The 21,587-nt window shown below is 59.2% G+C and overlaps 1 protein-coding gene across 1 annotated transcript in view; it reads left to right on the top strand.

Moving 5' to 3' along the window:
• Window positions 1-1,562: 1,562 nt before the first annotated feature.
• Window positions 1,563-21,587, top strand: part of KCNH2 (potassium voltage-gated channel subfamily H member 2) — a 32,426-nt gene continuing 12,401 nt past the window's right edge. Inside the window, exons 1-4 of the mRNA XM_012786147.3 lie at window positions 1,563-1,687; window positions 4,607-4,837; window positions 19,600-19,764; window positions 21,141-21,587. Coding sequence (XP_012641601.2) covers window positions 1,612-1,687; window positions 4,607-4,837; window positions 19,600-19,764; window positions 21,141-21,587 — 919 coding nt within the window. The 5' untranslated portion in view covers window positions 1,563-1,611. The remainder of the gene's footprint in view (window positions 1,688-4,606; window positions 4,838-19,599; window positions 19,765-21,140) is intronic.

The raw sequence follows: 21,587 nt of genomic DNA, 5'->3' as shown, positions 1-21,587 counted from the left end.
TGCTCCAAGGACAGAGGCAGCTGCAAGCCCTCAGGAGCCCCCACATGGCCCCATCCATCTAGACAGGTCTCTGATCGGGCTGCAGGGAGGGGACCCTGGCCGGCTGCTCAGCGGCAACCCCTCCCCGCTGCCCGCCCACTCAGCTGTCAGCACTCTCCTCCCCGCCCTGGCCTTCCCGAGGCCCTGCCTGGCTGCTCCGGCTCTGGACACCTCACCCCAAAGACCCTTACTCAGACCCAGGCAGGCGGCGGGCAGGCACCCCGCCTGGCCTTGACGTCCCCAGGCCTCCTTGCCTAAATAAGGGAGCTGCAGCAGGAGTGAGCCAGCTGGCCGGGGGAGGGGCCTGCGGCTGGGCCAGGGTTTTCCGAGGGGCTGGGCCGTGGCCGTCGCCCGTAGGGCCCGGAGCCCGCGGATTGGGCCCGCACGGCTGGCCCTGCGCTACAGGAGGAGGGCGGGCCGCCCGCACGCGGGGATCCCCTGGCTAGAACCTCATGCTCAGGGCCTCTCTTTGATCCCGCAGCCAGGAGGCCACAACTCCTATCAGAATGTCCCTCTCTGCGTAGCCCCCATGCAGAGCCTGGCATAACCTCAGGGTGTGTGTGTGTGTGTGTGTGTGTGTGTGTGTGTGTGTGTGTGTTGTGGGGGGCGTGCCCCTCCTAAGTTTCACCCACCCTTGTGTCAAATCACTGCTGGCCTGGGGCCTCCAGATTGTCTTGCCTTTCCCACTTCCCGAGTCTCCCCTGACCCTGGGCTCATCTCCCCAAGGCCCAGGCCTTGCCCCTGTCACCGCCAGTAGGCACTGAGCGCAGGCTGTGTGTACCGAGCCAGCGCTTGGCGCGGTGGTGCACTAGGGCACAGGCACGGGCCTTGCCCTGCAAACCAGGGTTCTCGGCCCCCAGTTAGGGATGAGCATGGAATCTCTACCCACCTCCCTGGCCGCCTCCAAGCGGGCTGGAGCACCTGTCCTCACGGTTCCCACCCCCTAAGGGTCCCTTCCCCCTCTCCGGGGTGCGCGAGTCCCGGGGGCTCCTGGGCAGAGCGGGGGGCTGGGGCGGGGGAGCCCTCGGCGCGGCCCAGCCAATGGGAAGGGCGGGCGCGCGGGGTGGGGGGGAGAGGGCGGCGCTGCGGGCGCGCGGCTGGCGGGAGGGGGCCGGGAGGCGGGGGCCGGAGCCGGAGGGGCGCGCGCCGCATTAACCCTTCCGCGGCCGGGCTGAGCCGCAGGCGCTGCCCGAGCCGCGGGCGCCGGAGCGGCAGTCGGCGCGGCGGCGGCGGCGGGCTGGCGGGCGGGCGGACGCCGGGAGCCCGGCGCTCGGGCGGGCGGAGCGCAGCGCGGGGACGCGGCGGAGCGGGGCTCGGGGCTCGGCGGGGGCCGGCAGACAGGTGTGCGGGCGGCGGGCGGCTCGAGCTCAGGCGGCTCCAGGCCGGGCCCGCGGTCCAGAGCCGGGAGCCGAGCGGGGACCCCGCGCCCGCAGTCTAGTCTCGGCCCCGCCCGTGCTCAGCTTGGCCGCGGGGTGCGGAGACCACGGCCCGGCCGGGCCACCCGAAGCCTAGTGCTGGGCCGGGCCGGGCCGGGGTGGGTGGGGGCCCGCCCGGCCCGCCCATGGGCTCAGGATGCCGGTGCGGAGGGGCCACGTCGCTCCGCAGAACACCTTCCTGGACACCATCATCCGCAAGTTTGAGGGCCAGAGTGAGTGGGGGAGGGGGCCGGGCGGGGAAGGGGCTCTGGGGGCGGGCCGAGCTCTTCGGAGTGTGGATGGGGGGCGTGCCCGGGCCGTGTGCGTCGCTAAGTGCAATCAGTGGGGGCTGGTGGGCCTCAGGCCCTGGCCAGGGGACGCGGGGACAAGTGTTGGTGCTGGGGGGCCCGTAGGCATGGGGCCAAGGGGCATAGTATTGGAGCTTGGAGCAGAAGGCTCAGCGCAGGTTTTTGGGGTCGGAGAATGTGACACTCCGAGTGTGCAGGAAAGGGAGGGTGGCATGGGAGAGTGCAGGTGTCCCCAACTCTGGGTGCCTGGACGTGGATGGCGCTTTGTTCGTGCAAGGACATGAGAGTGTATGTAACCCAAACTGTGGGACCCTAAGAGTACAGTGGGCATGCAGATCTTTTCTTATTATTTGTTTATTTATTCTTAGAGGTGGGAGTCTCACTGTGTTGCCCAGGCTGGTCTCTAACTCCTGGCCTCAAACAATCCTCCTGTTTTGGCCTCCCAAAGTGCTGGGATTACAGGCATGAGCCACCGTGCCTGGCCAGCGTACCAATCTTGACTGTGTTCAATGTGAAGGACTGAAAGCTAAGAATGTAGGGTCAGTGCCTAATCTGCTCAAGTGTGTATGTGGGGTGTCACCCGTGAGTTAGACCCTGCTTAGGCAGTGGGAGGTGTCTTTAACAAGGTTCAAGATTGTGGGCCCTGTGGTGAGAGGGTGGCCTGGGGCTGAAGCTCTGCTTTGAAGGTAACCTGCTTCCCTTGGTGTCCCTATGTTGTGGATTTTCCTGCCTTGGGCACCGTCCCCCAAGCCCCTTGTGGTGACGACAAGCACCTCTAATGCTGACCTGGTAGGGGAGGCTTCTAGAAGTGTCCCATGATAAGTAAATGTTCTGGGTGTGGGTGTTTGCACCCACCCGGTGTTCATGTGCCTGTCCCCAAGGCCACATGTGCCACAGTGGGTGTGACTGCCAAGGGCCCTGGGAGTTGGGAGAGGGTGACATTCCTTGCCCATGACCCTGTGAACACAGGACAGTGTGTGCTTGTAACTGTGGTAGGGGGAGGGCGGGCTCTGTTCGATGGGCAGTATCGTCTGAAGCGAGGAACAAGATGATCCTGAGGGGGTGGAGACAGTCACATTGGTGGAGGACCTCACCCTGGGGCTCTCCTTCCCGCGAGCTTGGGGAGGCTGTGCAGGCACAGGGACAGAGAACCTGTGCTGGGTGGGGGGGGGGTGCTGGCTTCTAGCCCCGGTTCTGCCACCCACTGTCCTGTGACCTTGAGGGATTCTCTGCTCCCTCTAGGTCTCAGTTTCCACCTCTTGGAGGAGGGGCAGGCCTTTGGTCCCGGTATTCCAGGATCTCCGTGGGGGGGGGTGGCCTTCGAAGAAATTTGCTCTTCTCTCCCAGGCCTGGGAGTGAGGATGGGAGCAGTTTTGCTTCTGTGACGCTGGTGTGTGTGTTGCGGGTACTCTGGACTGCCTTGGGCTGAGGTGGAGATGGAGGCTGAGTTGGGGGTCTGTTCATGTGACAGGAAGCTCTCATTCCTGGGGTCGGTGGCTGCCTGGGAGGTTTAGGGGGCCTCAGGAACTGACCTAAAGATGACTCAACTCCAGAAAGTAACTTCCTGGAAGCCAGGGGAAGGGAGGGCCCAGAAAGGCAGGAGGAGGCCAGAGCCTAATGGGCTGGGCTGGTCTCAGGGTACCCCTGCAGCAGCATGGCCTTGTTGTCTGGATTGCCCAGGGCTGCAGCCTAAGGGCTGTGCCTGTAGGGAGGGGACGGGGAGGGTTCCAATTGCTACAGAAATCCCTGGCATTAATGGCCAAAGTGGCCGGAAACTTCTGCTTATAAAAAAAGCTTTTATCCCCCGAGCATGATGGCTGGCACAAGCTGAGGCTGCCTGCCTGCTGCTCACCTGCCAGCCTGGCTCTTGGGGCGGGCACAGAGCCTCGGAGCCAAGTCTAGTGGAAATGGAGCCACTGGGCTCCTCTCCTTGATGGGGCTAAACTGAGAAAGGCCTTACGTCCCTGGGAAAAGGTCCCCTTTCCTGGGTCTATTTTCTAAAGTGGGCCAGTGTCTCAGGCTCATCCCAGGCTCCAGGTATTGTCAGTGTTTGGAGCTGCAGGTCCCTTTCCTTGCTCCCTCTGACCTTGGACTTCTGCCTGTGACCCTCAGCCTATTCCTCTGCCAGACCGAGGTTCAAAAGCTGGCACTGGCAAGACTTAGGCATGGTGCCGAACTTCTCTTGAGCCTCAGTTTCATCCATAAAACGAGGATGAGGACATCTACTTAGAGGGTTATCAGAGCATCAAATGAGACAAAGGTTGTAGGTGCTCAATGTGTTACTTCCCTCCCAGCCCCCAGCTGCCCTCAGAGGGGGTTCGGAAGTCCCAGGAGGTACTGACCTGGCAGGATCCTCAGACACTTGGGATTTCCTAGGGAGCCTCCGGTAAGGAGTGGCTCAGGGAGCGCCCCCCTAGTCTGGAGAGCAGGGGTCTAGAGGAAGAATCCAGAGGAGCCGGTGCAAAGGGAAGGCTGGCCGCCATCTCTGGCCTTTCCCAGGCTCCCTCTCCAGGCCCAGTGTTTATCCCTCCGCCGCGGCTGCTGACACGCGTTGCTGACACCCGCCCAGGCTGGCCTCGGCCCCGGGCGCGGAGGGGGCGGCGGGCTGCTGGCGGCCAGCCGGAGGGAAGCCACGCAGCCAGCCAGGCAGGGGAGGGGGCGCGCCGAGGCACCTGTGTCTGGGCACAGCTGCGTTCGCCCCCTGCTGGGGACCCCAGTCCCTGCTGTGCTCCCTGGGGCGGGGAGTCCCCGGGCGGCTGCGTGTGACAAGTGAATGTGGGTAAGGGCTGGGAGACCCGGGGACCAGGGTCCCAGCTCACGTGCCGGCTCCTCCCCACCCCCCAGGCCGCAAGTTCATCATCGCCAACGCTCGGGTGGAGAACTGCGCCGTCATCTACTGCAACGACGGCTTCTGCGAGCTGTGTGGCTACTCGCGGGCCGAGGTGATGCAGCGGCCCTGCACCTGCGACTTCCTGCACGGGCCGCGCACGCAGCGCCGCGCTGCGGCGCAGATCGCGCAGGCCCTGCTGGGCGCCGAGGAGCGCAAAGTGGAGATCGCCTTCTACCGTAAAGATGGTAGGCGCGGGCCGGGGCGGGGCCACGGGAGGGGCGGGGCCTAGCGGGCCGGGGCGGGGCCTAGCGGGCCGGGGCGGGGCCTGGAGGTATGTGAGGTGGGTTAGGAGGGGCTCTTGCGGTGTGCCAGGTGGGAGGCGTGATCTGCCTCTCCCCACCTCACTCTGGTAGATGGTTTTCGGGGTTTCCAGGGGGTCTGCTAGGCTGTGGGCCTGGAGCCTCGGGTTCCTTCTTCTCTGGACAGGTGTGGGCACATTGAACAAGGTGGTCTAGAGTTAGGCCAGGCTGGGATGGCAGGTGCGCGCGTGGATGGAGTTAATAGGTCAGGCTGGCAGCTAGAGACTGACCTCTGGCCACAGGCCTCTGGCTATCCTAGGGCAGTCCCTGCCAGGTGACTAGTCTGAGAAGATGTCAGGGAAGGTGAGGCCCTGGAGGGCTGCAGGACTCTGGCTTGCTCTCTGCCTTCCTCTCCTAGCTCCTTTCTTTTCTGCACTTCAATGGCACCTGGAGGACGTGTGTGTCTTTCCTGGCACCTCAGTTCCCTTTGTCTCATCTGTTGAGCGCCCTGCCCTGCTACCCCCTCCTGCGCCAGGTGTCTCTGCTCAGCCACCGCCTTCCAGCCCTGCTGCTCTGGGCTTCCGGAGAGCAGATAAACAGAGCCTGGGGCGGGGCTGCTCCCACGCCACAGCTGCCCTGTTGGGGTGGGCTCTGCTCGGGCAGGGCAGTGCAGCAGGGCTGGGGCCTGCGGGCACCACAGGGCTGGACTGCCCAAACCCTGCTACTCACCAGTGTGCTTCTGATAAGCATTTACTGAGCCCACGCAACGCTAGGCTCTTAGAGATGGAGCAGTCTGCAGGACCCACGAGGCTTCTGCCCTCCAGGAGCTTGCCTGTTGCAGGAGGTGAGCATGCTCTGCCTCCTGCTGGGAGCCAGCCAGCCAGCCAGCCAGCCCCATGCCCCATGCCCCATCCATCCTTGTGTGCTCAGGGTTGGTGGAGGCTGTCCCGGGAAGGCCCAAATCCTCCATAGCCCTGCTTGTGCAGGGTTCAGTCTGCGGCATCGGTGGCCCTGTGGAAAAGGGTTTGCTCACAGCAAATCAGGGCTCTAGCTGGCAGGAGGCCAGGGCTGTGAGGCTAGATTTAAGCCCTGAAGGCAGTGGATGGTTTCTAGGGGCTGGACTCTGGGCTCAATGTTTCCCTTAAATTATCTCATGCAATCTGCACAACCACCCTGGGAGGTAGATACTATTTTTATCTCCATTGTATGGATGAGGAAACTGAAGTTCAGAGAAATTAAGCAACTTCCCCACAGTCACACAACTAGAAAGTGACAGTGCTGGGACACAGGCCACGGCTGTTTGACTAGAGCCCTACCTGCTCTGTTCTGCTGTCACATATTGCAAATGATGCCAAATAGCTACAGGTCTATCTGTATGCTGTACATTATTTTATGTGAAAGTTTGTTTTAAAAGTTTGCAAACCACTGGTGCAATGGAAGGAATATGCTCCCATGAGTCCTGGGTTCATGTCTAGCACTGGAAATGACATACGACTGGACAGGTTGGTTGACTTCCTGAGCCTGTTTCTGCGTCTGGGATAATGTGGCTCACTGGGGAAGCTCACAAGGACGCTGAGCTCTCTCTTGAGTGCCTGCAGTGGGCCTCGTTCCACAAACGTGCCAGTCCCATTGCGGGTGTCACTTGTGCCGGGGGATTTGGCCCCTTGGCAGCAAGGTCTGAGTGTTTCTGTCTTTGGCCTTAGTATGTGGTGATGATGGGGTCCACCTAGGTGGAGCTGTCCCTCCCTCCTGGTCCAGGCTGGCTCCTTGGGGAGAGGATGTTCATGGGACTCCTGCTGCAAAGAAGATACTGTGGAATCTTGGTGGCCTCCAGGATCACCTAATCCAGCCTGCTCAAGTTACAGATGGAGGAGCTGAGAAGCAGAGGTCCGATTACCAGCGAATCAGTGGAGGGAGAGGGACTAGGGCCCAGGGCCCCCGGTCAAGTTCAAACTCTTTCCCCTCTCCAGGTTACAACTCCAAGTGGGGCTGTGACCCAGAAAGCCCCATGCCAGCCATCTTTGCCTGCCCCCTTTGTTGCTCTCACCTAGTTTCCATGGGGCTCAGGTATCTCCTGTTGGCCAAGGCTGGCCTTGGCCCTTGGGCACCTAGGACCCCACTTCTCCTGGCACTCTAGGCCTAGGGCGATGCAGACAGAGTTTATTAACCTCCTCTTCCTCGGCACGGAAACACTCAGCCCATTGTGCGATCCCCGGGACCCGGGCTGGGCTGTATGCATGTGTGTGCGTATGGGCCAGGTAGAGGTGGAGATGAGGAATGCCAGTGCCACTTCTTGTCCTGTCCAGGCCTTTCTCGGGGTCTCTTCCTGGGCCAGCCCTGGGGAAGGGGGAGCTGGGCAGGAGGCGGGGCCTTCTGCTGGCAGGCGCCGCAGTGGACAGCTGTGCTGTGTCGGTGCCTCCAGCCTAGCTCTGTGCAGTGTCAGGGCCTGGAGCCAGACAGCCCCATTATTTAGTTGCTGGGACTGCTGGGAGGTGGAGAGGCTAGACTGGGGGAGTATGGGCTGGAGGGAGAGACACGGGGTGCCTGGGACTCACTGGCTCTGTGCCAAATCCCCTTAAAACCAGACCCAGGCTTAAGATGGAATTGGGAGCAGAGCCCAGTGGGGCTGGCTGGTGGTGACACCCTTGCAGGGCCCTGAGGAGGCACTCTGGGCAGCAGGTGCTGGCTGCGTGCACACTTGTGCTCCCACATTGCCCTGGGGGATCTGTGGCTGCTCCTCTACCAGCCCTCGAGGAGGTCCCCTTCTCTGTCCCCTGTCCCCTGTCCTCTGTGTTCTCTCTCTCCCCTCTTTGTTTCCATCTCTGCTCCCCTCTTCGCCTCCCCGCTGCTGTGCTCAGTCTGCCTGTGCCCCGTCCTAGGGCATCTCCCCACTGCCCCATCTCCAGCCTCCCTGCCTTTGTTTCTGGCTGCCTGCATGGCGACTTTGTCCCTCCCTGCCCGCGAGGCGACTCTCTGTGCCCTTGCTCTCTATCGCCTTTTCCCTGCATCTGTCTCTCTCAGTCCCTTGCTTCAGCACCCCTGAGCCCTCCTCCGTGCCTCTTTCCCTCTTCCCCAGTGTCCCCCGCCCCTCAGGGCCTCTATCTCCAAGGCTGTCTAGCTCCCCATACCTCAGACTGTCCTGGCCTGGCTCCATGTCCTTATGTCCCCGGGAGCCTGTGCGTGGGTGGGGATGGGGGTGTCTCTAGAGAAGAGTCTATCGGCTTCTCCACTCCAGCTGCAGGCTGGTTGCCATGGTAGCAGGGTCAGAGGGCCCCCACTGCAACAGCTGATGCTGCGGCTGGGGGAGGGGTGGGGACCTGCCATCCAAGTCTGCTCCCTAGTGCTCTGTGCACCCAGTGCCCCAGAGGTGACCCCGTGCCCCCTAGGCTACTGTGCCGGGACTCAGACCCTAGCCTCCCAGGTGTTCCTGCAGGCACTGCTGGTGTCAGCCTCACTCCTCTGGGCCTTCTGCCCTCCACCCCTAGACGTCTCTCCTGTCCTCTTCCTCACCTTGCCCATCCCTCCTTGCCCCCCTTAAGTCAGAATCCCTGCCCTGTCACCACCAAGTCCCTCCTTCTCCCTCACGGCTGACCCCTCCCCATCTCAGACACCTCTCCCCATCCTCGCAGGCCCCAGGCCTCCCATCAGTCTGGGCTGGTGATAAAAGAAGGTTTGCCTGGAAATGGGAAGCCTTAAGGCTGGGAAGGCGGGTGGGACAGGGGGTTTTGTCTCCTTGAGATGGGAAGCAGAACAGAGCGATCCCAGGAGGGCGTGAGTGTAGACACAGGAGTACTTTTCTCATGGGGCTGAAGCCATTGTGGGGGGCTCCCTTCGTTTTAGGGGCAGGAGTGTCCCTACCCTTCTGGCCAGGGCCTGGCGCAGCTTGGAGACAGGGCCAGGTGAGAGCATCCTCATGGCTGCCAGGTGCGGGCACAGGAGCCTGAGGGGCCGTTCCTTCGTGGCCCTGCCTCGGGGCAGCTGCCTCTCCCCACGCAGCGCCTTCCCTCTGCGGTCCCCCTCCCCGGTTAGACTGCCGGCTGCTGGAGGCCGGGGGTTCCCGGGGGTCATTCCTGAGCTGGGACTGGCTGCCCTCGTCTGCTGGGGACACCTCCTGTCCCAGTCCCACCCAGGGGGAGGCAGGCATGACTCGATGGAAGGGTGCTGTCTACTCCTCAGCCCACCCTGGGGTCTGGAGAGTGTCGGGAGGGTGGCTCCTGGCTGTTGTGTCTCCTGTAGCCCCTGAGAGGAGCTATGTAAATATTTGCGCAGAGCTGTCTGGGAGGGAGCAGAGTTTGCCGGTGGCCTTGGGCTCTGGGGAGGGGGTGTGGGGCAGCAGGAGGGTCAGCTGGGGGTGTGAGATCGGGTGAGACGGGGCCTCTTTTCCACGCAGAGGTGGCTCCCTATGTGGTGTGATTTGAGAGGTTCCAAGAAAGCCCTTTCATGCTTAGATGTTTTCCCCAACGGTGCCCTGGATTGTCTCCCTTAGGGGACTTTGCACTTGGGTTGAGAAGGATCCTTTTTCTTTAAAAACACGTTGTCTGTCATTGCCCGCCCCCTTGTATATAGGTGGAAAATATTTCACCCTGTAGTGTGAGCGTTTAACAGAACTTCCCTGCCTGGCAGGGGGAGGAGGGGAGGGGAGGAGGGGTCGGAGAGAGGGGAGGACAGGAGCAGCTCCAGCTCGGCCTGTGGGGGCCTCCATGCTGCCAGCTGTGGTTGGCCTCAAACGAAGCCCTCTCCTTTTTGGTCATTTGTCCACCAGGTCGGAAGCACCTTAAGGGCTAGGCAGTGTCTTCTTGGCCCACCCTCTGCCTCAGTTATGGTGCTGGGCGAGGCTGCCATGTCCATCTTCCCCCACTAGCTTGGAAGTTCCACGAGGGCAGCAAAGCGACCTGCCTGCTTTGTTCTGTGGTATCTGCGTGCCTGTCGGACGGTGGAGAGCGCAGCGCGCACTTGCCGAATGGCCGAATGGCCGAATGGATGAAGTGGGCAGGGTGCTATGTTGCAGAAGCTTCCCCGGCAGTCGGGTGACCTGGGAGCAATTTCCAGCTTGGTTCAAGACTTGCTGTGTGACCTTGGACAAATAACTTCCCAGCTTTGGGCCTCGGTCTCCCCCTCTGTGAAAAGTCTTAGAATGGTAGACTGCCAGGTCTGGGAGGGGGCGTAGAAGATGAGAAGGCTGTTAGGGCCAGAGGAAGGTGGGACCAGGGAAAAGTGGCCTCAGAGGGAGCTGGGAGTCCCCCAGTCCTGCCATGTGTGGGGGACATTGTGGGGTTAGGGAAGGCACCTGGGGGCTCACAGCCTCCTCACCTGGGGAGGTGGGCGGAGGAGGTCTGGGTTGGGGGGCAGAGTCTCAGAGCTGCCGAAGAGCACAGCCAGGGTTGGGGTGATGGCAGCTGCTCAGCAGCACATGCAGACACGTGATTGTACTTCACAGTTTGCAAACTGGGGGCTCACGCTGTCCTGACGGCCCTCTGGAAGGCGGGATTAACTCTGCCACTTTACAGGAGGGAAATTCTTGCCTAGAAAGGCTAAGGGACTTGCCCAAGTTCACCCAGCTGTCCCTGCCAACCCAGAGCCCTGCCCAGCATGGAACAGCACTGCACAGGCTGGGCCCTTCTGGGGCATGGGGGGCTCAGGGCCTCAGGAAACGTGGGTTTTAGCTTGGGTCTGGGAGTCCCAATTCCTCATTTGCTAGGTGGAACCATAGCACCTGTCCCCCATGCACTGCGGGGAGCAAGGGCATTCCTGGAACAAGATGACAGACACCCACAGTGCAGCATGCGGTGCTAGGGCTCATTCTACTGGCCATTAAGCAGGGCATCACCCCTGTGGCTGCAGGTCCTGCAGGGGTGATGCCCTGCAGCACAACAGTGCTGTTGTGACTGTGGAAGTGAGCCCAACCCAGGCCTTAGCACCCCTGTTCCTACGACGTGCACGCCCCACCCTGCACCCTGCTCAGCACCCGCCCACCTGTCCCCACCCCTCTCTGGGCTTCTGCCGGCCCCAGCTCCTGCCTCTCCCCCAAATAACTGAAACCACAGCATTTGTGTTGCTGTTTTTTCCCCCTTTCTTTCAGTTTATTTTTTCCTTTTCCCTTTTATCTCACTCCCCAGTCTCATTACCCTCCCCACAGGCAACGGTTCAAATGTACTTACTGTGAATGTGTTGCTTGCATATGTTCTTGCAAATGTGTATTTTGTCTGGATATATTCATATAGATTTAATTTATGTAAATGATATTGTGCTATATGTTGTGTTTTGGCGCTCGCTTTTCTTACTCATGGGTATGCTTTAGGACCAGCTGGGCTGCTGTTTGATGTCTAGCCTGTAGCGTCACATGCTATGGTACGTAGCCACCTGCCTACTCTCCCAGGAAGGGACCCCAGATTGTCTCCAACTTCCTGCCACCAGAAACGATGCTACATGAGCATCCTCGGACATGGTCTCTTCCAGACTTGTGTGATGATGTCTGTGGGACACATTCCCAGAAGTAGGATTCTGGATCACAGGATAGGTAGACACTCCGCTAAGTACTGCCAGATTGTGCACTCGGACGGCTGTACCCATCACCGCCCTCCTACACAGAGCATGAGATTCCTATACCTCCATATCTCTGCCACACGTGACATTATCTACCTTTCTAATTTTTGCCAACCTAATAGGTGGCTGTGATTTCTTGTTGCTTTAATTTGCATTTCTTTGACTTCTTTTTTTTTTTTTTGAGACAGGGTTTCACTCTCTTGCCTGGGTTAGAGTACAGTGACATCATCATAGTTTATTACCACCTCAAACTCCTGAGCTTAAGTCATCCTCTTGCCTCAACCTCCCATGTAGCTGGGAGCCACCACACCCAGCTAAGTTTTTATTTTTTGTGGAAAAGGGGCTCTATCTTGCCCAGGTCAGGCTCAAACTCCTGGCCTCAAGTGATCCTCCCGCCTCAGCCTCCCGAAGTGCTAGGATTACAGGTGTGAGCCACCACGCCCGGCCACATTTCTTCGATCCCTAGTGAGTCTGAGTATCTAAGGCTCGGCAGTCTTTGGGTTTACTTTCCTGTGAATTGCTTGCTTTTGCCCTTTGCTCAATTTTCTTTTGTAGTTGCTGTCTTTGTTCTTGTTGATTTGCAGGGTAGCTGGGTACTCTAGAAATACGAATGCGTATATTTAAATATTCAATATGTCCCAGGTTTTAATTCCTTGTTGAATTGTGATATTGCAAATATCTTCTTCCATTACTCTCTCTTCAATTTATTCAACAAAGATAAAACTTTTGATATAAATTCATTGATCTTTAGCTTTGTTTGTGCTTTTGAAGTTTTGTTGAAGAAGTTAAGTCACCATCCTGAGGCTGCCAAGGTCTACATTTTCTTCTGTTAACTTAATTGTTTTACCTTTGTGAGTTGGATCTTTAATCCATCCTGAGCCTACCTCGTATGTGGTGTCAAGTAGGGATCAAGTTTTATTTTTTCCATGTAATGAGCCAACTTTCCTAACATATCTAGTAAACAGTCTGTTCTTTTCCATTGATTTGTGGGGATACTTTTATCATGGATTAATTTCCCAAGTAGCCAGGGGTCTGTCTCTGAGCTCTGTTCTGTTCCAAATATTTCTCTGCCCTTGCATCAAAACTACATTAAAAAACAAAACAAAACAAAACAAAACAAAACAAAACAAAACAAACCCTATAGTGTTTAGTATGTCTTAGTATCCGGTCAGGCAAATCTTTTCTCTTCTTCTTTTTAAAGGTTGACATAGCTATTCATGGATCTCTGTTCTTTATAAACTTTAGGGAAAATTTGTTGAGTTCCTGGAAAGAAAACACCCATTAGAATCTTGATTGGAATTGGATTGGTCTTATAGATTAATTTGGGGAGAATTAATAGTCTTTATAATATTTGTCCCAGTCAAGAGCCTGGACGGTCTCTCCATTTACCAGATCATTTCTATATGCTTTATTAGCTTACAGTTTTGTTTTGTTTTTCCCATAGAGGTCTTGTGTATTATTGGTCAATTCCTAGACACTTTGTAGTTTTGTTGCTATTTCAAAAGATATCTTGTTTTTGGCTATTTTTCTAATTGCTTTATTGCCGGTATAGAGCAAAGCTCTCCATTTTTGTGGGCTGATCTTGTATCTGGCAACCTTGCTGAACTCCCTTGTGTGTTCTAATTATTTATTTTTTGCTTTTTTTTTTGTTCTCTCTAGGGAGATAATTCTATCATCTGCAAATAATACCAGTTTTCTCAGTTTGTTTGGGTCACTGTCATGTGTTTTGAGCTCGAATGTTCCATTTGACTTTTCGGGGGGGGGTTCACTGGCACTTGCATTTGTTTGTTGGTCCTTCACAGTGTCCTCTGGGTGTACAAGTCAGGGACAAATGATAAAACTCTTGGTTTAAGCAGTGACCCATGGCAGAGCTGGAATTGGGACAGGGCTTTATCAATGCCTCCTTAGGCTCTCTGGGGTGTGCTGGGACCCAAGATAGAGCGTAGTTCCAGAAGCTTCCAGAGCACTAGAGGAGGACAGGGCCCCCCAGATTGTCTCCTGGGGGACAGTAGCAGCTCTGGGTGCCTTTGTTGCCCCGTGGCGGGCTGGGTGTGGGGTCATAGTGAAGGGGGCTGAGGAGCCCGAGGCTCAGGAATGTCCATGTGCTGCAGCTCCTGCTCTCCCTTGCCCTTCCCCCGGCTTCCCAGGTGGTCAGCTCTGTGTTTCAGGCTAACTGTTGATCAGGTTGAATCTTGCTTCAGCGACAGACACCTTAATTCCCACGGTGGCTCGGTGTACCACCCAGACTCAGGGTGGAGGCCCCATGGGTTTGAAGTGGGCAGACTCTGCTGTAAAAGGTGGTCTGTGCTCCTGGAGCCGGAAGGGAGGTGCGAGGGTGGGGCCATGGCCTGTCCTCACCTGCCACGACTGCAGGTTACTACCCCTGAGTTCCACCATCAGTCCTTCCGCAGCTGCCAGCCCTGCCTGGCCGGAGGGAGGATGCTCGCTCACCCAGAAGCCAGCACGCAACGGTCTCTTGGACGAGGGGCGTTTTGTTAGAAGTTCTCAAAGAGAGGCACCTGTGCGGGCCAGATGGAGCAGTCAAGAAAGCCTTTGATGAAGGGGTGCTAGAAGGATGGGAGGAGCCGGAGGTCAGCAGGTAGGGGTGGGGGGGGCAGAGTGGTCCAGCCTGCCTAGGCATCAGCACGTCCATGCAGGAGCTGTGGAGGTGGCTTCCCTGCGTCGCTGTGCCCTTGTTTCACCTTCCCAGGGCTCCTCAGCAGGAGAGGAGGGGAGGGACTCCCAGTGTATGCACCGAGGAGGATGTGGCCCCCAGAGGCTACGTGGCACCTAGCAGATGGGTGGCAGAGCTGGGCCCTGAGCTTTTCTAGGTAAAGCTCTTCCCTTGAGTCCATTGCAGTAGTCTGGGGCAAAGACAGCTCAGACGTGCTACATGCGGGGAGTTTGGGTGGGGGTCTAGATCACTGCAGAGGCCCCCGAAGCCCTATATATGGCCCCATAGATTGCTGGCTGGGTCTCAGGCTGGACGGGCTGGAGGAGGAGTCTTTCTGGAGAAGCTGGTCTGGTGGGAGTCAGGGTCCGGCTTATGCCCCCCAGCCCCACCCTGCAGCAAGTGTGCCCTGGAACTCTGCATTTCTCAGCTCCTAGAGTTGGGAGTGGGGATTGGTCTCTCTCTGTCACACACACACACTCATTCACTGGCTGGCCTGGCAAGCTCCCCCGCTCTGTCCCTGGGCCTGCAAGGTCCCTGGCCTTCCCTGAGCCCCATGCTGCCCATGAGAGCTGTGTTAGCGACACGGTGGCCCCCGGCCAGGAGCAGCTCCCGCTGCATCTTCCTGTCGCCGCCACCAGGCTAAATATAACCTGACACTGCACAGCCCTGGGCTGCTGCTCCGGAGACAGCCTCTCTGCCTGGGGGCGGACAGGCGACTGCAGCCCCAGCCTCCTGCCCTCAGAGTGACTTTGGGCCCATCCGGGGCACAGCTCCTCTTGTTCAGAGCGAGGTGGGGAGGATGGCAGCTTCCCCGAGGTCACCTTCCCTGCAGGGACCCGGCTCCTCACCTCGTTAGAGCTCTGGATGCTTCCACAAGGCCATCTGTCATCTCATCTGGCACCCAGGGCAGGCGTCACTTGTCCCCGCAGTACCCACGGGGAGTCCGAAGCTCAGAGAGGTGGGTGACCTACCCACAGCCACAGCAAACGACAGGGAGGGCAAGAGCCCAGGTTCGACGTCTGGGGGGAGGGGTTCAGAGCCGGGGCTCCTCCACCTGTCCGGCGTGACCTCTTCCTGTCCGGCCCCATGCACTGAATGTGGGCCCGTTGAATACTTGGCCCGAGGAGGGCCGGTGCCAGCCCGTGCTGTAGTCACGTTGGCCCAAATGCTCACATGCATTTATGTGCTCAGTGGTTTTCATGGGGTGATGAAGAGCCCCCCGTGAAGAAGCCTTGATGACACCAGATTTACAGATGGGTACACAAAGACTCTGAGCTGAGGAACTTGCCCAAGGCCACTCAGAGTCATCTGCGGCCTCCTTCTTCTGCCCGGTACTGCCTGGTACTGCCGTGAGAGATAAGGTCTGTCCCTGCTAAAGCCAAGTGTGGCTCCTGCCTGGGGCCTAGGCCTAGGCCAGTGGGATCCAGAGGTGGGAAATTGGGTTTGGGACGGTGGGTGGAGCCCTTGACCCCTGAGTGGGTTGGGATGCCGGGCAGGACAGTGGTGCCTCCGCCATGGCCCGGGGACTGCTGGGTATGGGTTAGCACCGGATGAAAGCCAGCTAGGCGTTGTGTTCTGACCTTCTCTGGGTCCAGGATGTGCAGTACCTGCTGCACCTGGAATGTGGCCAGGCCTGGATCTGCCCCACCCACCCCTCCCTGCCCCTCCTTAGTGCCCTGCAGTGCCCTGCAGTGAGCTGTGTGGCCTCTGGAGGCCTGCTGGGTGACTGGCTGGCAAAAGGCGTAGGGGTGTAGGAGCCATGGCGTCTGCGCCTGGGCGGTGCCCCCCATGGCTGCCTCCCCTTTCCTTGTCTCTGTCCCCAGAGGGGCCCAGGAGGCAGGCCTAGGCGGGCAGGGAGGGCCTCCTCCCCCAAACCAGGTCTTTTCAGCTGGCGCTGGGCCTGGGGCGGGGGAGGGGGTGGGGCGGGCAGGGTGTGTTTGGGGATCAGCTGCACAGGCCAGGCAAGCCCCGGGCCTCTGCCCTCTGCATTCTCAGACCCCTCCACCCTTGTCTGCCTCTCTCTCTGCTCGAGTTATGGGGCCCTCCTTGAGCCAGGCTCTGGGCTTCACATGTATCGTGTCATCTCATTACAGCCCTGTGGGGTGGGCACGCTCCCCTGCCTTGGAGATGAGTGCCCTGGGGCCCAGCAGGCTCAGCGACTGGCCCGAAGTCATTCTAACGCAATGCGCACTGGCCACCTGACTCCACAGCCCATGCCCCCTCCCTTCGAGGCCAGGCCGGGAATCCCACACCCGGCTGCCCCCGCCAGACTGTCCTGCCACCCCTCCTTCCCCAGCGCTCCCGGCGCTGGCTGGCTCAGGAGTGTGGGCTGCGCCTGCCACGGAGTGGCTCCGAGCGGAACTGCACCTCGCCTGCTGCGCTGGGCCCTCCCCAGGCCAGCCTCTGCCTGGGGGGCCGTGAGGGAGGGACGGTGGGCGGAGGGTGGGGCTGGGGTCTAGGGGTAGGTGGGACTGGGGCAAGTGTGTGCCTGGGCCAGCCCGATGCTGGCTCTCAATGTGTCTTCTCTGCTGGAAGTCGAGTGGGGTCAGGCCCCAGCTGCCCGCCCGCAAGCTGCTATTTGCTCTGAGCTCTGCCCAGCTCCGCTGTTGCGGTCCTGCCCCTGGCCTGCTTCCCTGGCCTTCGGGGATCCCCGCTACCTGTCACCCCAGCCAGTGGTGGGACGAGGTCTGGCTGGCAGGCCTGGCTGAAGAGCTGGGGGTGGGTGACGCGGTGGTTTGTGGAAAAGGTGGCCACCCTGGCAGGGGGTTCAGGGCAGTGCCTAAGAGAGCAGGCCGTGTGGAGCCGTGGCTTTCCTTCCTCCCATGTCTCCACGAAACCAGCTCGACCCCATCCCCAGCCATAAGGCAGGGCTCCAGGTCACATTTTTGGAATGACCAGGCCTTTGACAGGGTTATTTGAAAGGAAAAATTTCTTGAATGTCGACAAAGGGAGAGGCCAAGGGGACTCTGTGTGTGTGTGTGTGTGTGTGTGTGTGTGTGTGTGTGTGTCTAGACATGGGGACAGGGCCTGTGCTGCCAGGTGGCTTATACCTGGAGTTTCTGCCACCTGGGTGGGGGGTTTTGAGATGCCAGGTTCCGGGGGCAGCAATGTGAGGTGTCAGGGTCCTGGGCTGGGTGGGCTTTAGAATGCAGCTCTGGCCTGTCTTGCTGAGTAGCTTGAACTGAAGTGGGGATGGGGTGCTGAGGGCTCAAACTCAGACCTTCTGGGGCCCTGTGTAGGGGACAGACTTCCCAAGCCATCCTTGGGGTTGAGGTCATCTTGGTTCCGGACTCGACTTCCTGAGATGAGTTTCCTGGTGAGGAATGAGGCTCGAGGGTCTGCATCGCTGGGGGGCCGGGGTGGGTGCTGGGGTCTCTGGGGCTAAGGTTTCCTGTCTCCGGCCTCTCCTGAGTCCTGCGGAGGCCAGGCCCTGCTCAGGCCGCTGCCGGCCATCACCATATTAGGACATAAACTCCAGGCGGGCTGTCTGGGTGCCAGATGGTCTCCAGCTGAGCCCGGCCCCCTGCAGCTCCCAACACCACAGCTGTGTGTCAGAGGCTGGAGGTCAGGGGACAAGAAGGGCTGCTGGAGGGAGACCCAGACAGAGTGACCAAGCTCAGGGCCCTGGGGCAGAGCGGGAGGGCCTGGGATGCCATGAGCATAAGGGCTGGGCGTGGGGCGGAGAATTCCTGGCCGTCTCCTCTGCCCCACGCCCAGCCCCTCATCTCAGTGCCAGCCTGTTTAAGCTGGTTCCATAGGACCTCAGTTCACAAGGTGAACCCTGCAGCTGCTGGAATGGCTGATCTGCTGTGAATTCCAGGCCCCCTCCCCAGCACATCTGCCCCGGGCCGGGCCAGCCTCTCCCAGGTCAGGCCCTTCCCACCCGCCTGCACCTGCTTGGGGCTGCTCCCCGGCCTGCAGCTCCTCAGGCCTCTCTGGCAGGCAGCAAGTCTCAAGTGCCGCCCCCTCTAGGTGGCCAGCCTCTGCCTGACTCAGATCACCACCGCCATCCCTTGCTGTGGGTCTGGGGGCTGGGGTTGGGGTGCGAGGGTGGACCGTGCAGAGGGAAGGAGACTAGCCCAAGGAGGTTCTGGGAGGTGCGAAGGTGAGGAGGAAGGACGTGTGAGGCTGGGTTGCTAGGGCCCACGTGGGGCCACATGGTTCATCGCCCTGTGCTTGCCTGTCATCCATGACTGCCCCATCACTGACACCGCTGGCCGGCGCTGGCTCCCAGGGCACATTATTCTAGGCAGCAGGTCCTTCAGTGGGGACGTGGACACCGGGAAGCAGAGAGAACAGGTGAGTAGGGGGTGGGAGAAGAGATAAGGAAAGAGTCTCCCCTCCACCCGGGAAGAATGGGAGAAGAGGAACACGCCAGGGTGCCCATGGGGTCATAGGAGGGGGAGCAGGATGTCATTGTACCTTCTTGTTTTATCGAGGAGTTCCAAGAGTCAGGTTTCCTGGACCTTAGGTGGAACTGAGAGATTGACCTAAAGAGGTCTCTTTCAGAAATCAGCGTGGAGAGGGTGTGGGGGTCCATGTGCTGGACAGGGAGCTAGGATGGAATGAGGACGGGCCTGGTGGATGAACTCACCTGGTATAGGGGCTTTGGCGGACAGAGAGAGACAGGGAGGGAAAGGATCGAGGACCAGGAGAAAGACGAGGAGAGATGGAGATGAAAGATCTAGAAGCAGTTCATCTTAGACTCTTTGGTGAAGGATCAGTTTTCTTTAATTCTAATACAGACTGGGACTTTTGTGAAATTCAAGAGCACATAAATTGGATATCGTGGCACTGCCAAATTGCTGTAAAGTTTTCGAAACTCTTGCTCTCAATGTCTGTACTTATCTTGTGGACTGACACAAAGGCTGGTGCTACTCTAGAAAGGACGGAGACAGAGACAGACAGCAGCAGCCAGCTGCCTATGGTGTGTTGTGTGTGTTGTATATGCCTAAGCACTTACATGTGTCAACTTAGTTCATCTTTACAACTCGTGAGGAAAGGATTGTGATTATTCCCATCTCATAGATGAGGAAAATGAGGCACAGGGATGCTAAATAATTTAAGAAAAATGCATAAATGACTAAACAGAGCCAGGATCTGAACCCAGAGATTCTGGGCTTAAAAGTCCATGGGCTTTAGGAACCACTGCACTGCTTCTCATGCGGGAAGAGCAAAGCCACGCTGGGGGATAGGGAAAAGGAGGCGGAAACACGGAGGGAGAAGGGGCGATAAGCCAGTGCGAGGACCTGCACGTGGGAAGGACAGGGAAGGAGAGGCTCCACAAGCCCCAAGCTGGAGCAGACGGATCCAGGGCAGACCTGCAACGGGCGGGCACAGCTGGATGCGGGGACAGGCAGGAGACCCTGGAGAGGAGGGCAGAGAACAGTTTGTGGGGGCTGTGGCAGGAAGCGAAAGTGAACAGGCCCTTATGGGTTCTGGGGTCCATCCTGCCTGGTGCCACAGTGGCTGTGCCCTCCCCACTCTGCAGGGAGCTGCTTCCTGTGTCTGGTGGACGTGGTGCCCGTGAAGAACGAGGATGGAGCTGTCATCATGTTCATCCTCAACTTCGAGGTGGTGATGGAGAAGGACATGGTGGGGTCCCCGGCTCATGACACCAATCACCGGGGGCCCCCCACCAGCTGGCTGGCCTCAGGTAAGTGCAGCCACACCCTCGGGCTGCCCCAGGGATACCTGGTCTCACTTCCCTGGGGCCTCGAGCTGCCCAAGGTCAATGCTTTGCAGGGAGGGAGGATGTAGTAGTGGGGAGAGTACACCAGGCATGTGGCCTGCTCCCACCAGGAGGGACAGACAGCAGTGGAGTGACAGGCCCAGAGTGTGAGGTCTTTAGGGGCGGCATAGCACCTGTTTTCCTAGCCTCACCTGCTTGGGTCCCCCATAGCATCCCCTGGGAGTGGGCCTCGCTCCGGCCTCCCTTGAGCAGCCCAGAATTCACCCTTCCCAGAGGGCCTGGGCCACCTGGGGGTGGCTCCCTCTGCTCGTTGGAAAGTTCTGTCTCATGGACTCAACTCTCTGTGTTGTTTCTGTCCTCTCGTCCTTGTTCCTGGCCTGGCCAAGTTCCCCGCTGGTCTTAGTTGACTGAGGGCCCAGTCTGAGGGAATGCTCCCCTCCCCCACGTGCTGACGCCAAGCCTCAGACACCACCCCAGGATGGCCTCTTTGGGTTTAATTTTAATTTTTCCCTCAGAGTCATGACAAAAGCTTTCACCTCTTGGTTTCTCAAGCTCTAAAATGACATTAGGCCGGGCGCGGTGGCTCACACCTGTAATCCTAGCGCTCTGGGAGGCCGAGGTGGGCGGATCATTTGAGCTCAGGAGTTCAAGACCAGTCTGAGCAAGAGCAAGACCCCGTCTCTGCTATAAATAGAAAGAAATTAATTGGCCAACTAAATACATATACAAAAAATTAGCCGGGCATGGTGGCGCATGCCTGTAGTCCCAGCTACTCGGGAGGCTGAGGCAGGAGGATCCCTTGAGCCCAGGAGTTTGAGGTTGCTGTGAGCTAGGCTGACGCCATGGCACTCTAGCCCAGGCAACAAGAGTGAGACTCTGTCTCAAAAAATAAAATAAAATAAAATGACAAAGTTACTAACGCTGTCCTCACCTGTCCTACAGATGCCATCCGGCAGGTGGCAGGGTGTGGGAGGAAGCATTAGTCACTCATTCCCCCGCAGGCCCCTCCTGTGTGACCTCCCCCAGGTTACACCAGCCTTTATGCCTAAATTCCCTCCTGCCTAAAATGGGGACAATGGTACCCACCTGCAGGTGTGAGAATCAGGGATGATTTATGTAGAGTCAGTTTGTTGTGATCAGAGTCTTAGATAAGGTTTATTCTAGAATGCTTTTTGAGAATTGAGTTCAAAAAATTGTGCGTGGGTGGGGTGGAGGGGTGCTGGCTGTCAGAGTCCCCGGTTCCCCCTGTTCCTGGCCGGGTGGCTGGGGCTCCCGCTCTTAGGCCTGGCCCCCTCCCTGCTGCCCGGTCCACACGGCCACGCGCCTCCCCTCTCCCGCAGGCCGCGCCAAGACCTTCCGCCTGAAGCTGCCCGCGCTGCTGGCGCTGACGGCCCGGGAGTCGTCGGTGCGGGCTGGCGGTGCAGGCGGCGCGGGCACCCCGGGGGCCGTGGTGGTGGACGTGGACCTGACGCCCGCGGCGCCGAGCAGCCAGTCGCTGGCCCTGGACGAGGTGACGGCCATGGACAACCACGTGGAGGGGCTCGGGCCGGCCGAGGAGCGGCGCGCGCTGGTGGCCCCCGGCTCCCCGCCTGCCAGCGCGCCCGGCCCGCACCCGTCGCCCCGGGCGCACAGCCTCAACCCTGAGGCATCAGGCTCCAGCTGCAGTCTGGCCCGGACGCGCTCCAGAGAGAGCTGCGCCAGCGTGCGCCGGGCCTCGTCCGCGGACGACATCGAGGCCATGCGCGCTGGGGCGCTGCCCCCGCCGCCGCCGCGCCACGCCAGCACCG

This window comes from Microcebus murinus, chromosome 9 (genome assembly GCF_040939455.1).
Source record: "Microcebus murinus isolate Inina chromosome 9, M.murinus_Inina_mat1.0, whole genome shotgun sequence".
Classification (NCBI taxonomy): domain Eukaryota; kingdom Metazoa; phylum Chordata; class Mammalia; order Primates; family Cheirogaleidae; genus Microcebus; species Microcebus murinus.
The sequence above is the reverse complement of the archived record's forward strand: the minus strand, read 5'-3'. Positions and strand labels throughout refer to the sequence as shown.